The 17,860-nt window shown below is 36.2% G+C and overlaps 1 protein-coding gene across 1 annotated transcript in view; it reads right to left on the bottom strand.

Moving 5' to 3' along the window:
* Positions 1–1,808: 1,808 nt before the first annotated feature.
* The window catches only part of PHTF2 (putative homeodomain transcription factor 2), a gene marked incomplete at its 5' end in the record, with an annotated part of 30,176 nt that continues 14,124 nt past the window's right edge, over positions 1,809–17,860 (bottom strand). Inside the window, 7 exons of the mRNA XM_027903477.1 lie at positions 1,809–4,192; positions 4,977–5,102; positions 7,357–7,452; positions 11,759–11,914; positions 13,068–13,154; positions 15,201–15,332; positions 16,517–16,789. Coding sequence (XP_027759278.1) covers positions 4,172–4,192; positions 4,977–5,102; positions 7,357–7,452; positions 11,759–11,914; positions 13,068–13,154; positions 15,201–15,332; positions 16,517–16,789 — 891 coding nt within the window. The remainder of the gene's footprint in view (positions 4,193–4,976; positions 5,103–7,356; positions 7,453–11,758; positions 11,915–13,067; positions 13,155–15,200; positions 15,333–16,516; positions 16,790–17,860) is intronic.

The raw sequence follows: 17,860 nt of genomic DNA, 5'->3' as shown, positions 1-17,860 counted from the left end.
ACCAGAAGATTTGCTTCCCTATCTCCTGCACCAACACAGATATATTTTGTGCAGTCATGAAATAAAAATGAGATTGCTTTATGTGTTAAGAACAAAGGATCATGTATTTCTCCTTCAAAGACCTCTCTTACATTCCAACAAATTCACTGCTGAGAAACTGATAACAAAAGTCTACCTAAGGAGGTAGCAGTACCAACAGCCTCTTCCCTCCCTTTTCCCTCCAACAGACAAGTTGTATGCCTTGGGGTCTGAAGCATCCAGTAAAGAAAACAGCTAGTATCACCATCTCTAAAAAAGATAATTCTCTCTCTACTGCATGCTGCTGGGTGCCAAGGATGGACCTTCGAAATTTGAACCAGTAATATCCTTAAGCGTTACCTGGAATGAAAGATGCTCGCAATAAAAGAAGGTAAGATCATAACTGCAAGAAAAGGGTTGTAAAATTACTTTTGCTCTTTACAACATGTAATCTGCACACTGGAAGGCTCACTGGGGCCTACCAGAGACAGTAAACTTACAAATAGACTTGCAATAGTATATTAAGCAAGCAGCACACAGATAAAAAACCTCACTTCTCTGGTTTCCTGAAAGATCTCGTGTCCCTTCAGATTCCAAATGTGGCACTCGGGAGGATACACGTAAATTTAGCTCCATGCTATGAGCTGTAGAAATACAGCTCTCTCTTTAGGAGGTATCTGAATTTCCCAATCATAACAACAGTGTAAGACAGAGAACACTCTCAGCATATGCTGAGTTTATGCCTGAACACTGAAACCTGCTTAGATTCCATGTAGGATTTTCTACTGGATGGGATAGTTTTGAGGTCAGAATTGATATGGTTTGAATTGACATGGTCTGAAGCAAGACAGTAATCAACAATACATTGGTCCTATCATCTTCAGCTCCGTAACTATTTTGGAAAGTACTTAGACACAAATGGGGTCTGGACTAAGGAAACCTGCACTATGTGTAGCATTTTCAGGCAGTACCTGAGAATTCTGGCACACTAGAGTGTCACCTAGAGATGACGCTAAAAAGAATGGCTCTCAGAAGTTAATTTCTCTATGCATGCAGTGTCTTTCATGACCACCAAAAGAAATTTAAAATTGTAAATAGCTTACATTTGAAATAAGCTTAGAAGGTGAGCAAAGGAACACGGTGTAACTTGCTGCCCAGTAATCAGGGGTCATGGGGATACAACTAGCAGGATAGGTTTAAGGTCCAAAGACTACACCATTGAAAAGGCAAAATGAAGCTAATTAAAATGGGTGTTTGAGAGTTGTTAAATAAAAGAGTTTTCTGTTAGAAAATACTTCATTAATCAGCAAAAAAACAGACAAAAATACTCAAGTTATCACATATTATTTCTGTCCAAATATGCCATAATATGTTATTGAAGCTTTTCACTTCGATTTCAGTATGTACTTTAGTTTGTATTTTGATTTTTACATGGGAGGATAACCTGTGGCATAATGACACAGTCAAAAAGGTGATTAAAACTGATACCTTAAATCCTGGTGAAATAGGACTGAATTTTGTTTTCATATTTTGAAAATAGAAACAGCAATTTGGAAGCTGCATGTCCAAAAAGTCTTAAAAAAAAATTAACTCCTTTGCATAACTAAAATTGTCTGAAGGTTTGTGTTCTTGCAATGAAGTGCAATTCTGACAACCACCACTTGCATTCCGTGGACCAGATTTCTCTCCCAAACATGCTTTAATTCAAACGGAATATATGGATTTAAATGAAAACAGGCAGACTCAGAAATATGCTGGATGTTACCAAAAGATATAGCTCACTGCATTGCTTCTTTTCTTTTTTACCATCAACCATAGAAAGCTTTATTCCAAGCCTGATCACACTTTCAGTTACAAAACACGTGGCGAAAAATAACAGTTAACACGCAAGATCTGCCATATTTCTACTTGCCTCTATTCTTATACTGGACTTTCCACATTGAGGGGTGGAGAATAAACCTCTCTCATTTTTTAACATAACGAATATACCTAAGGGTAGCAAATAAAGGTTTTTATTATTTTTAATTTAATTTCAAAAATCTTTTACTTTCCCCAAGCCGCCATTTGTTAGTGCAACAATCCAGCACAGTGCTAGTTGCTGAGGTATACATGGTTTAACTAATTTCACCTTCAACCAAAACTGCAGTGTTTTTTCTCCCTCCTTTTTTTTTTAAGTAATGAAAGCCAGATATTCACTACTTCACATTTCTAAAAATAATTCCACTCTAGAGTAAAGAATGGTTTTGTAATAATGACAGGCTGTGAAAAGCAACAGCCTTAGCTTTGATCACCCATAGAACTCCTGCTGTTCTTTTTTTTTTTTTTTTAGATATATTTTGTGCAAAATTAAGTTCTGTGTAGGTCTGTACCATAATTTGGAAAAAACTGTGTATAAAATGTACTTAATTTTTAAAAACAATCCCAACATCAAACAACAGAGAAAGGAGAAACAGATCAGATACAGCTGAAGTTTTCACATGAGAAACTATATATAGTATGTTCTTAAAGCTCCAGTAATACATTCTTCCAAAATCCAGAATGCACTTTGGTCATTATTAAACATTAGTACAGAGGCAAATAAAATACAAAATGCTTGTTTATGTTGCTTTATATATAAAAATAATTTTATACCACATAAGTTTAAGACTCATTACTTCAAATCTTTCAAGATTCTGAAGATTAGCAAACATAGTGCAACGTTCAGATTCTTGTCACATAATTACTTATACTTTTTCAACATGAAGCCACTATTTTAAAACACAAAATGTAAGAATACTTGCACCTGGTGATACTAATCCTCCCAAATGAATTTGTAGAAGGAAAGTTTGTTCGAAGTTAATTTGTAGAAGGGAAGTTTGTTCCAAGTAACTTAATTCTACAGGGATGAACACGTATTTTTGTCACACTGAAGAACCAGGAGTCTACATGACTGGTCCATGTGGGAGGCAGGAACAGAAGGCAGAGGGAGAGGTGTGACACCCACGGCTGTGAAACGCCAGTGGAAAGCACTTGGGAATGACACCTGCTGGGGAGGAATGGGAGGTTATCTGAAGACACAAATTTGCCCAGGCTTCATGAACTCTGCTGCTCACCAGAGGAACTTGTTCTGTGTTTAACTCTTCTTAAACTTCAATGTGGTAAGAATGGCATATACTATAGTGTACAGGAGGAGAGCATCTACCTATCTTTTGCTAAGTCATTCATAGCATTCCTTTCACCAGTAAATAATTCTTGTTTAAATACTCAACTTCAACATATAATACATACTGCTCCATAGTTCACCATAATATATTCCAATTAATATACATTTGTATGTATAAAGTTTCTCATTAAAAGTAACAATAAAAAGTGCACATGCACAGCAGAGCTGCACAGAACAGCTCAGTATTTCAAATAAATACAATATTTAATTTTTATCAAAATATCATACAGCATGGTAACCATTTACAATTATTGCTCTAATAAAAGTGTTTTCAAAGAACACTTGTTGACTCGTTAAATAATACCTTATTAATATCCCAGGATATTTAAACTGCAGCCTATATGAGTTTAGATCCTGGAATTACTCAATATTAGAAATTCCCACTTGTTTCTAATAGTAATATAAAATATTTCTGCTACCTATCATACTGTATTGTCAGAACTTCATGTTTTGTATATGTCTCATTTTTCTATTGCAACCAAACATCTATTGATGTTATGTTGTCCTCATAAATGACTGGTACAAATGAAATATTCTAAGTGATTTTACCACACTATCAAAAATCAAATGACTTCCATATAGTGTTACTGTAACTAAAAATGTCCAGCATTGGCTTCAGCTGTAACTACAGAGTAATTTAGTGTAATCTATTTTCAGGATTTCAAGTTCTCAGACACACAGTTTTTGACCCTTCTCAAATCTGACCTTTTCCAAAACTAAACAAGTTTGAAAATAAAATATAAATGTCAACTAAAATGAACATAAACCAGGGAGAAGATGAAATAAATATAAAGATTGCACAAGACAGATGTAAACACTTCAGTTTTCCAAATGACATCCTTGAAGAGGTTGTAGCATCTGAAATACAGATTCAGTGGCTGCTTTGAGGCAGTTTTGTCCATCAATAAGCTTTTCTATAACACTGTGTTATTTCATCTTCTTTCTACACTGTCAAGATTTGATCTTCCAGAGCTGCAAAAATTAGAGCAGTACATCAAGGTTATTTCTCATCTCACTTTTCTGTTTACCAGAATTGCAATAGCACTACAATTATTTTTTCCTCTTATTTCATTTACTGCATATTGTAGGATACACAAAATACATTTTCCATTCATTTACTTCTAATAGAAAAAAAAAAAAGGCAGATATAAGCAAACTCAATGGCAAATCAAGGGCTCTGTGACAACTAAAAGCTTGTGGAAACTAACATGCCTCATAACCTGAATCTTTAAATAGTTTCCAGAGTTTGTAGTTCAGATGGGGCCAGAAAGAAGGACCTAACGAGACAGTCCCTCAGCCAGGACAAAATAACACTGTGTAGGATTGGTCACAGTAATACTGTGTAATACTTTACTGCAGTGCAAGGATAGCCTGTATCTTTCTGCATCCCATAAAAAGCTACAGAGTCAGTGCTGAGGAAGTAAAGAGAGATATCAAATCTGGGATACGAAGAAAAGTTAAAGAAGGTCTTGCATTCATGTGTACAAATATCTCCATATTTATGTCTAAGAATTCTTGTGTCCTAAATGAAGTTACAAAGCCATGAAAACAAACAAACAAAAAAGTTAAAAGGGCTGCTCTGACAAATACATCATTATTCTTCTGATACAGCTTTAAATTAATAACCGTTTCCAAACAATAAATATTCTAGTTAATACAGCTAAGAATTAACTAGGCTACAATGTACGATCCTGAGATCATATCACAATATTCTAAATGCCATGGGGGGAAGAAGGGATGTTTCTCAAGTACTTACCTTTAGATTAAATCCAAGCAAGTCACTGATAACACCAGAAACTGCTGACAGGATGACAACTTGGGTGATGTTATAAAGCAGTGGATTCATTGTAAGCCCATATAACCTAAAGGGACTGTCCAGTTCCTAATAATGCAAAACAACAGAATCATGAAAAAGCAAAAATTACACAAAGAGGTGTTTTTTTCACATATATATTTAGCAATATTAGACAGTTTAGGAAGTTTTCAGGTCTCAGTGGAGTAAAACATTCTACATTATCTGGAGTATAAAAAACAATGTGCAGGAAAATATTTGTCACGTTAACTGGCTGCTGACTGATGGTGTTTGAATAAACCTTCAAAAAATTGGGGGCTACTCATCCATAGCATCTATCAATATGCACATGGAGCCAAGAAAATGGACAGCTAGGTGCCATCATTTTAGAATTCCTTTTAATTTTCCAGAAATCACCTTCAGTGTTGAAAGAATGACAGACATCAGAACCACAAAAAATTAGAAAAGATTTTCCATAATGACAGAAGGCTACCTCACTACTATGAAAAATTAACAATATCTTTCCTATTGCAATTCCCTTTATTTTCCACTAATTTTGAGACTAATTGCTGATCAGCATAACTAGAAAGGATGATAAAGGAAAAACATACTAATACTGCCAATATTTTACTTTTTTTCTATTGGAAGAAAAAATTAGCCCAAATTAATCTGCAACAAAACTTGAACAAAGAGACTATTTCATCAGTTTTCAATTACTGGTGTGTGAACATAGTTACCCAAACTTTTCTGGCCTAGAAATATGTCAAATAAAGGAAGGAACAAAGTTTTAAGGTATAAGAGTGGATTATATAAAGTACAACAACTATCCACTGCTTTGGTCCTTTATATTTTCTAGCTTTAAATTCATCCTCATCCCTCTACTGCATTACATCCTGGGCCTTGAACAAGGCCTTATAAACCCTTTTTTAATAAAGAAGAATTTCAAAGCTCTGGCTCTTCTTTCAAAAGAGGTGAAATAAGAACGAACAATCTTTTCATTTAGATGTAATGTGGTATAAAACTCTGCTGCAAATACAAAAGATATAAAAGACATGATTCTGAGAAGGACAGCAGAGAAATTCTTTAAGGAAAAAGGTTTTAGATTTTGGATTCATCTTAACAATTTTGTGAGTAAGAAAACAGTAAGAGTATTCAATATAATCTAGTCTCTAATGAAAGCTTAAAGATCAAAAACATCCAAAACCAAATTAAAACTCATGATTCCATTTAGCTACTGGGAATGAAATGCATGATTGTGCTGTTCAGTAACTACCAAGAGTTTATTTAAAGCTCATAGTAGTTGGCATGAAACTATCACTTTTGGGCACGTTCTCACGGTAACTGTGATTGCCTGGGTCTGGGATTTGTGCCACAAAAGCCAAGTTCCCTGTTGAAAAGGCCATGTCAGTTGATACACTTCTGGCAAGAGTAAAACATGAACACTTTTTTTGAAACACTGAGAAAAGTATGAAAGACGGAGCGAATCAGATCAAGGGTTGGTTGACCAAGATCAGCATCCTGCCACCAACTGCAGCTGCTTCTCACCCTACCTGCCTCCTCACGGCACACAAACATTTCAGCTCATGACATGATTCCCTGAACCTGTTGTGCTTTGTCTAGTCTACTTGTCCAGTCTCTCCTTGAAACCAGATAATTTTCTGCATCCAGTGTCCTTTGACCAACAGTTGCACAAGTCTGCTACCTGATGCACAGAGAATATTTCCTTTTTTTGCTCCAAAACCAGGTCCTAAAGTTTTGGAGTCCCTCATACTTGTATCAGGAGATACAGTCAGTAACTGATTAACCAAGCTCTCCTTAATGCTGTAGCATAACTCTCAAGCTGTTGCTTTGTCAGCTTTGAGTCCTTTTTGACATCATCAGTCCTCTCATGGAAAGTGAGAGCTGTCTAGGTTAAAAACCAAGTTTAAGCTTCGTTTTAAGCACTGCTCCTTGGCACACAGGAATCAATGGGTTAAGTGATCAGAATTATTCAACAGGTGATAGAATGAGGCCACAAGGCCTCAAATCACCACTGTATCAACACTCAAAACAGACAACAAAATTGCAACACCATCCAAGGGTTCATCATCCTGTTAACCCTGAAGTACCTCCTCTCACACTGCTCATATGCTGTTAAAGAGTAAAACTTACTCTATGTAATAACTGTGCAATCCACAACAATAGCAATGAAACAGTGTGTGAACAAGTAGCATCACTGTGAAGGAGATACAGAGCAGATTTAAACCAAAGCAGACTGTACTGCCTGCAAAAGTAACACAAGTGGTTTTTTAACCAATCTATTCTGCTTGTTACATATAACACAGGATTACTATTTTAATCTTACCTTCAATAACTTAGTAGCAAGTTTTAAAACATTGTTCACTAATGTCAGTTCCTCCTTCTTATTAGGCTTTTTCTCCATTTTCAAGTACAAGTTTATCTGATTAAAAAAAAAATAAATAAATAAAAATCCAAGTATCAACCCTTATTCAGAATTTTAAAAATTTGGAAATATTTAATATTACAATGAAGTGATTACTTAGCAGCCAAATGACAGAACTGCAATGACATTTCTGCAAGCAAGCAAATTTTTTGGTTCCTTTTTAATATTTAAGAACAAGTACTGGCTCAGCACCACAGGAAAATACAATGTTTTATAACATAACAAAATACACTTGACACTATTATAGCAACAACTTCAAAGTTTAGTCCAATCCACAAATTAGGCAAGAAAAACCACCATGAATGTAAGGTTTGCATAATTTCTTCTTCCTCCTTCAACAATTGCCTGAGGTTTGTCAATTCATTCCGAGGTTTTTATACTAGTAGGCAGACCTTACAAGGCCTAAAATCCCCAGAAGTTATTGAATAGACTAAAACATTAAAACACAATTCTCCTAAAGTGTAATTTCTTTTAAAAGATTTTAGTATAATTTAGTACTTTGTGAGCACCTTGGGTGAAGAAAATCAATCTTTCCAGTGCCTTGAAATATTTGAAAAAAATTATTAAACTCTTCATTGCTATAGAAGAACAGTATATTGAACATTTCAATATTTTTGTGATGCAGACTTTTTCAGGTCAGTGTTACTGAGAAAGTTAAGAGTATAAATTCGCTCTCTTTCGACCTTCTAGCAATTTTGAAAAATCATCTTTCTTTCTCAAACAACATATGTTTGATATTCTACACCAGACAAAGGCTAGTTTTTTCTTTTCTATCACATACAAAAGCAAATCAAAAGAAAAAAAGCCTTGAAAAGCCATTAACTTCTTATTTTAGGATGACAACCTTCAACAAAATAAAAAAATGAAAAATTTAGCAATGTGCTGAAATAGTTCTTCAGATGACATTTCGCAAGCTACAAAAGTAAAGTTGCAGAAAGGAAGTGATGCTATATGATGCTATGATATATTTAACCACCTTTTGTAAGGTGGTTATTGAAATAAGGGCCACAGACATCTAAATAAAGTAACTGAATATGATCAGTTTTCCCTAAAAGGCCACTGTAAGATTCTTACAAATTATGAAAATAAATAAATAAATTTTAAAAAAAATGCCTAATATATTCCAAGGTACATTAAGCTCCTGAACTATCAATTTTATTTTAAAGTCAAATTATGCTTTGAGAGGCAAAGATATTCAGCCTTTAAATAAAAAACTACTGATTTCAACAATTCAAGATTTATAAACAGGACTAAACTAAAAATAAAGGCTCTAATTACCAGACCTGAAAACCCTTGGAAGGTTCAAATCTCTTTTAACAGTTCATAGAATCATAGTATCATACGTTGGAAAAGACCTCTAAGATCATAAATTCCAACCCTTGATCCAACACCGCTGTGGTTACTAGACCATGGCACTCAGTGCCACATCCAGCCTCATTTTAAAACCCTCCAGGGATAGTGAATCCACCACCTCCTTAGGCAGCCCATTCCAATGTCTGACTACCCTCTCTGTAAAAAATACTTTCCTAATATTCAACCTAAACCTCCCCTGGCACTGTTTAAGATTGTGCCCTCTTGTCTTACTGTTGGTTGCCTGGGAAAAGAGACCAACCCCCACCTGGCTACAACCTCCTTTCATGTAATTGTAGAGTGATGAGGTCACTTCGAGCGTCCTCTTCTCCAGACTAAACAACCCCAGCTCCCTCAGCCTCTCCTCATAGGACTTGTGCTCAAGTCCCTTCACCAGCCTCGTTGCTCTTCTCTGGACCCGCTCCAGCACCTCAATGTCCTTCCTGAGCTGAGGGGGTCAGAGCTGAACACAATACTCAAGGTGTGGCCTCACCAGCGCAGAGTACAGAGGAAGGATCACTCCCCTCATCCAGATGGCCACACTGTTCCTGATCCAAGCCAGGATGCCATTGGCCTTCTTGGCCACCTGGGCACACTGCTGGCTCATGTTCTGCTTCCTGTCAATCCAAACTCCCAGATCCCTTTCTGCCTGGCTGCTCTCCAGCCACTCTGTCCCAGCCTGTAGCGCTGCAGGGGGTTGTTGTGGCCAAAGTGCAGGACCCGGCACTTGGCCTTGTTGAACTTCATCCCATTGGAATCAGCCCAACTCTCCAGCTTACCCAGGTCCCTCTGAAGAGCACTCCTGCCTTCCAGCAGACGAACACTCTCCCCCAGCTTGGTGTCATCTGCAAATTTGCTAATGGTACACTCAATCCACTCATCCAGATCATCGGTAAAGATATTAAATAGAACTAGGCCTTTGAATCAGGAGAGGAGTTTAAATGTGTATATGCAGAGACATCAACCACATCAATTTTGAGACTCAAAACTGCAAGATAACAACTTTGATCAGACCATACATTGTTTTTTGCTCAACAAATTTAAAACAATTAAAAACACTTTCAGAAGGACTTGAAAAACTACAGGCACACATCACACAGTCAAGAAATCACTTTATGTAAACCAAGTGATCTTTTAGTTTCCCATCATGACTCCTAATTATTAAATTCATAGGTTGAATTTAAAGCACACAGAAGTGCCTGGAACTTTGCAGGTTGAAAGTAGAATTTGCAATTTCATCTTATCCGTGACGCATTTAAATTGAATCTGGGAGTTGAGGCTTCTTGGTCTTTTTTTCTTTTTGTTATTGTACTTTTTGTTTGTTTTACAGCTTCATTCTCTTCTCAGTAATCCTAATAACTCTAGTGTGTGATTTTCAAGGACACTGGATCAGATGTGCTTTTTTAGATAAAAGTGAGTCAATTGTTTGGGCTTCACCTCTCATGAAAAGCCAAAATGTCAGACTTTCATGAGTCCGTGTCAAGAACACTGTAAAGAGTAGTATCCAGTTTGCAAGTGAAACCAGTCCAAAATGAGTTCTATCTGGGATGAAGCGTGTACTTTTCATTTTCTGAGAAACAATTGTGAATTCTATTTTGGTGTTCTTTTCATATGGCTCTTGGGCACTTCTGAGGAAAAATCCTTATAACAAGATAGGCTGGATTCAATACAAAGATAAGTGTCTGATGACATAGCACTTCCTGAATTTTTATTTTTACTTCTTTTTTATAGTTATGAGGACATACAGAAAGTGTTTCTTTCAATGTCCATGCTAGATTAAAATGTTCAAACACTGACTCCCATGAAGAGCATAGTATAGAAAGCTATGAAAGCAAAATAAAGGGTTGATAATCTCTCTCTTCCCTTGTTCTCCACATTTTTTTTCCAATCCTTATCATAAACATTTCCCTCCACCTCCATTCCAGAAACAGCAGACATAAACTTCACAGGAACATTAGGCCATTTGTACTCTGAGGATCAACAGAACAATGCAAAGCTCTCCAGGCTCGGGAACTCTGAGAGGTTTCAGACTGGTGCAAAATAGCACACTGAGGACACGGCAGACAGGCAGTGTGGCTTCTCAGTGTCCAGCCTCATCACCTCAGGCAAAGATAGAATGAATTCTCATTGAGCAAAACACTCACACAGTCATTTATACCATCTGTCATAGGCTTCACATCCTGACTTCAGGACACACAGTTCGGAAGATTTAATATTCCAATTTTAACACATTTTCTGTACAAAACCTGTGAAGGTTCCTTGAACCGCCTATTTATCTTGCCCTGAATGCTGCTTTGTACCAGTGTGAAACTTCTCCAAGAAGGTTCTTCTTACCTAACACTTATTAAACATGCTTAGCTCTGAAAACTATCAGCAATACCAGGCAGAGAAGAGAGAGAATTTTGCAGTACAAACACTGAGCAGAACATTCCTGAGAAGAAACACACACTGACCAAAAGCCAAGCTTGACAGATGACTGAAAGACAATATTTCCAAGGAGTTAAAAGGAGACAACACATAATCCGTGAAATCTAGCAGTCAGAGTTACTGGACTGGAAACAGTGACTCACTTCATAGAGGATAATTTTGTTTTCAGATCTTTTACTTTCTCATCAAATACTTTAAGATTTCAGATTTCTTTTTCCTATTTAAAAACTGCTTTTTATATTTGTGTTCTGTTAGATCTTAAATTACATCAAATGACTCATACTGGTACCTTTAAGCCCTCTCACTTAAACAGAAATTGAGACATAGCCATCTCAATATTCCTTACAACTTTTGAATAAAGTCACACACTTATCTCAGAAACTGAGTTTCAGGTTGTAAGGGGTTGTTTCATCACACCATAATTAACTCCCTATTCCAAACTATTTTAATACATCTAAAATGTCTGACACCTACCAGATGAAGGACTTGTTTAGATACAAAAATATAGGTCTAGACAAATTCTCACCTGCTCTGTAAGTAATATTGAGGTATTGCTGTACTTTTTACTAGTTTCAGATCCAAGAGTGACAAATCTTAAGAGAAAAAGAGTTAGTGAAATGCACCAAATTACAAGTTCCCAGTTGTAGTGACAATCAAGGAAGATCTCATGCATATGAAGCAGCTGAAAACAAAAGAGTGGGGAAAAAAATCAAAATTTAATTCAAAGTAATAATTACATTACAACAAAAAACCACAGATATCTCATGGTCCTCTGAGAACCATAACTCTGAGAAACATTTCCCAGAAATAAATATACATCGGGATTTTAGGCATGTAACAGTTTTGATACAGTGTCAATTTAAAATTATGATTCAAAGATACAAGGTTTGAGACAATATATGTTCCAAAAGGTTTAATCAGAACTTAAGACTTTTTTTTTCATGTCTCTAAAGCAATAAAAAAAAATACACTCTAAAACAGTTTTAAACTCATGTACAAAGTTGCAAAGAAAAAAAACTACCAAAATACACCCTAAAATATACTAACTTTCATGAGAGTTATTGCTAAATTACATTATTAATAAAATACTTATAGTTAGCTACCAAGCAAACACAATAGAGATAACTAGGGAAGAAACTGTAAAGAAAATGTGACCAGAAGCCGTTCAGAAACTCCCTTGCATTTTGAAACAGAAGCTCCAAGAAAAATCTTAGCAGTGGAAATCTTTAAACATAGATTTGCTTACTAAAAGATATTCCACTAGAGGGCAGGCAAATATAGCCAACAAGCTTGTTTCTCACAAAAATCATCAAGGTCAGTCTCAATTGTCTTTGCAAAAGTGTGTTTTAATGTAAAATTTTAGGGGGAAAAAGGTGTTACAGAAACCACAATGAAAAACGAAAGAGGAATGATTTAAAAAAATAACAATGAATCATAGAATATACTGAGTTGGCAAGGACCCACAAGGATCATTAAGCCCAGTTCCTGGTCCTGCACAGGACAACCCCAAGAATAACACTGTTCCAGGTGCAGAATCCACTACTTGCCCTTGTTAAACTCCACATCATTGGTGATTGCCCAGCCTCTTAATTTGTCAAGGTCACGTTAGGAATTATGCTATAAGTAAGTTTCTTTAGCTATTACAGAAAAATAACCAAGTAAATGAAACGAACAATAGAAAATGGAACTCAATCTTCTGAAAAGCTGTAACAGCTATTACTGGTTTTTCACTGTGGTCTTCTAGCTTACTAGAAATCACTATGCAAAAGGCAGTCAAAATTGTTTTAAAAACTATTTAAGTCACAGCTCTGTCTGTACAAGTGAATTTTCCTCACCTGTGCACAGCAGATAAACACAACTGAGATAGTCAGTAGAAAGGCAGATGAAACTATTACATCCACAGAGCGCTGAGGACCTCGACGCTGAAAATAAAGGATATGCAAATATGTGAATGAAAACCTACCCAATTAGCACTGATATACAGCATAACTAATTAGAATCACATCTTGGAACCTATGTTTCATCATGGCTCACAATGTGGCAATCTAAACGGTATGCAACATGCTAGATCTCAATATCAATGCATTTGAATACCTGTGAAGGCACATGAGATGAATTCAGATGCAAGCATTGAAAGATAACTGTGGGAAAAGAAATTATTCACCACTTGTTCAGTCAGTTCTTTCATGATATGTAGTAACTTTTATTTAGGCAGCATTCCCTGACATAAATTTGACACAGTACTGGGCTTCAATCACAAGTATCAAATCAGTGCTAACAGAAGGTTTCTGGACACCAGATCACAACAGGATATAAAGATGTGACTTCACATGGTTGGGATTTTTCATCACTTGTCTCTTTTTGACATACAAGAGCTGTTTCTACCCACTGAGCTTTTCCTCTTTTTTTTTCTTTCTAGTTAAAGAATTAGACATCCAGTGCTGCACTGACACCTGCACAAGTTAACACATGTATTTATTTCTCAACTTTATTCTCCAAACATGCCACTGTATAAAAGTGAGAAGAATGTGAAGTGTATACATGCAAGGTACAGCCCTGGAACTTGGAGAAAGAAATAGGAAGATTAACTACTGAAAAAAATTGAAGTGCAAATTACTACTGCAGGGACGCACACAGTGCTTCTGTAGCGAGCCAGAGCGTTTGGCCTGCACAAGACTTGAGATATGTCTATACCCCTGCTCACACCTTCACAGGTGGACACATATACCGGCAGGTAATTATGCAGGTGTATTTTGGACAAATGCTCTGTTAGTTTGTGCCAGCAGTACCACTGCAAGAACACAGCCCTGCTCCTCAGCTGCTTGTCTCCATTCCTTGTACTGTGCTGGTGCAGGCATTACAGAGCTGCCCAGTGAGTCAAGTAAAGCAACAGATGGAGGTCAAAATTACTATTCTTCAGTGGTTATGTCTCAGCTGAGTCCGTTCCCTATGCACCTGCCTCTGACCATTGACTGCTTTTTTGTTAGCCACACTATTATACAAATGCTCCTGGTGTCACAAGAAAAGGTGGATTATGTAGATGTGGTTGTGAGGAAAGAAGGCAAGACATTCTCCCATCAACAATGCCACTATATGCATGAAAACTACTTTCTATTACCCAAGTGATGCTATCCTCCTTTCACCCCAACCAGCACCCCAATATAGACTACAAAGAAAAAGATACGTCTCTCAAATGTAAAGTTTGAAGGATATCTGTTTTTTACAATGTCCCTAACAGATACTTCATAACTCAACAGGGTGATGTAAATTATTCACTTCAATTCCTCTTAAAATGATGCATCTTTCAAATTTAAGATTTTGCTTTATATTAAAAATTTTGCTTGCTTATACTTCATGCGTTCCACACTCTCCAGTCTCCACACTCCACTCCTTAATGTTTTCATAGACCTTTTCCTACTTCCAAAAGCTACTGACAGCAGATTTCAGGGATCAAAATGTCTTACTGATAACACGTGGGCATAATTTGTAGCTTCACCTGGCGCACATACACTCACAGCACAAATATATACATAAATGCTCTTGCTTTACAGATGAATAAAGATTAATAAAACAATTAAATGTGTTAACGACACTATCTAGTGAGGTCCTTACAATAAGATATTGCATTATACTAGAAGTGGTCACTTTTTACTGAACATACTCAGCCAAGAGATTTTCTGCTAGCATTAGTAACACATTCAGACTTTATTCCAAGGTGAAAACTAGGCATTTACTTTCTCACAATCTGCAGACACTGCTGGTCCAGGGTCACTGAAATCAAACATATATGGGACACATGCACCAACAGTAAGTGCACAGGAGATATATACTCAGACTAGAAGACCAATCTTCCATCAGCAGCATAGGAGATATTTTATGTTACAGCATAAATACATACTGGTTTAAAATTTTTAAAATGTATTAAATGTATTAAAATTTTATTAAAGCAAAAAGATACATTATTTTACCTTTAGATAGGACCTGAGAGAAAGCCACATTTTTATATTCTGTACTTTCTTCAAGCGGAAGTGAGGAACCTCCGATTTTCTTGCCCTTCTGGCAGATGTTAGATGACCAAAAAGTTTGGCAAAGAGCAGCCTCTGCAGAGAAGAAAAAAAACTAACTGTTGATTGATTTTCAGGGGTATTAAAAAAAATAAACACAGAAAAGGCTTCACATAGTATGTCAAAGTAATGTACAGTGTACCAGTGTAAATTAAAATATGTTAATATAAAGCAGAAATAAGTGCAGTGTATTATTAAAAAGAGGAAATACACTACACATTTTAAAAGTCTCCATATTCTAATGATAAACAACATTTAGCTACACTTGGAATTCCTTTCTTCAAATTTTAGATAACAGAATTGATAAGCTTTTAACATTTTCAAAAAAAATCCTCAAACCTGGCAATCATTTATATTAGAGAGCACCTGTACATTAGGAGTTACTTTCAACAGAAATTATAGCTGTTAGAAGCAGGCTAATTCTATTCTCCTGTATTACATCACATATTTTGACTACAGTCTAAGAACAGCAAGTATAAAAAATTTTCTTTTGCAGACCAATAAGCATCTATATTCTACTGCTAGTAATGTTGCTCTCTTAAAAGCTTAAATTGCAGTAACAAGCAATACAAGAACAGGTTAATTAGTTCAGACAGCAGCTCTCATGATCTCCAGCCACAGAAATAACCTAAAAAAAAAGTAGTCAGGGCTCTTGGATGAGGTCTGGATTGGAACCATTTTGGATGTCTCACCCCTGGAAGTGTTCTCAGCCAGACTGGATAGGGCTTTGAGTAACCTGGCCTAGTGGAAGGTGTCCCTGCCCATGGGCAGGGGGGTTGGAACAAGATGGTCTTTCAGGTCCCTTCCAACCCAAACCATTCTATGATTCTATGAATTAATTCAAAGAATTTCATTCTTTGAATGAAACACACTGGTAGAACAAATGGCAAATTTATAGAGTTCTTTTAATGAAGCTCCTTCTGCTTGTGGAAGCCTGAGACAAAGTGGAACATGACAAAGCATTGGGTTAATGCATTCAGCCAGTTTTCCCTCAGAAATGCTCTCCAGGAAAAGATATGTTTAGCTACAGAGACTTCAGTCCATTGCAACTGAATCATCTAAACCGTGAGTCCACTGAAGTATTTGTCATCACTGATCTATGAATCATAGAAGAAAACAAGTGCTGAAGAAAACAAGTTTAAAATATCCAAAAAGTCAAAAAACGCAAACATCAAACTTTCTTTTGCTTCAGATGAAGCCTCTTGGTTTGCTGTTCATACCTGTTTATATGTCCTCTCTGCTACACATAGCAAGAAAAAGAAAATCCACACTAGAGACACACGGACCACGAAACTTATAATAACCATTGAGAGAACCAGAATGTCTCCATCTGATCCAAATGCAGTCATGCAAAGTTCAGTGGCAGAATGTGTAGCTAGTTGCTCTAAGTCTTTAGCTTGGGAAAGTCGAAAGACAAAGGGCATTAACCCCAAGATTAAAGAGATGACATTTCCAAAAATCTGATAACCAATTCCTGGTATATAGCTGTTCACCTAAAAAAAAAAAAACAAGGTATATTTTTAAGTTTGGAATGAATTTGGCACTAATTCAATAAATAAAATATTAACGTTTCTGTCTTATCACAAAGAACACTTTATAACCTGATAAGTTATATGAAAACTTCAACCAAGCATCTTCATAATTTACTATTAAAAAAAGAGAAGTCCTCAAAGAGCACTTACTGCACAGGAACCAAGTAAGACAAAGAATTTAAAAATGAAACAACATAACATTGTCAATAAAATCCAGTGCATGTTCCTGTACCGAAAATTCATTGAACACTGAAATAGCAAAGTGCACCAGTCAGGCCGAGCTGCTTAGATCCTGTATGTTGCTCCTGAGTCAGGTAGAGATCAGAACTCAGAATGTGAATAAGTTGGAGATGGCAAGTATCAACTTGTCAGAACTAGGCAGAGTTAAGCTCTGCAAGGATTTTATGTTTAATCCTACAATATACTGTCTATATTGAATAAGAGCATGACATCAATTTAAAGCTTTTCCAATTGTTCCTTGAAAAGGAGTTCTAGGAAAAAGAGGGAGGACTAGTGAGATATCCCACTGATCTTCTTAGATGTTTGCTTATTAAAGAGGAAAGCTTTCTTTTCCAGTCCTAACTTCAGCATCCAAATACTCAGATCTGTATATCTCTAACCCAATACATTATTTGTTCATCGGAATCAAGGAGATGAATACAAATATTCACAGCATTGTTTTGTAACAATAAGAGAGGCTGGCTGTCTTTGCAAGTACCTAACAATGCAAACACATTTTATTATCCCAACACTCAAGATTTGGTAATTCTTTAATCTGCAAGTTACAAGTAAATCAGTGATGCAAGCCATAGAACAATAATGTGAATAACAGAAACTTTTAACAAAAACCCAAACAAACAAATGAAAAAACCACAACCACCCAAACCAAAACAACAACAAAAAATATAAAACACTAACCATAAAACAAGCTTATTTTTGGTAGTGCTTAGACCTCTAAACACAATATTTGCACAAAGTAAAATGAATACTCACTCTGTTCATTATCATACCACTGATTTCAAGCACAGACAT

This window comes from Empidonax traillii, unplaced genomic scaffold, assembly GCF_003031625.1.
Source record: "Empidonax traillii isolate 1590-97213 ecotype Southwest subspecies unplaced genomic scaffold, ASM303162v1 scaffold968:size590757, whole genome shotgun sequence".
NCBI lineage: Eukaryota > Metazoa > Chordata > Aves > Passeriformes > Tyrannidae > Empidonax > Empidonax traillii.
Note: the sequence above shows the minus strand (reverse complement) of the source record. Positions and strands in the feature narration are given on the sequence as shown.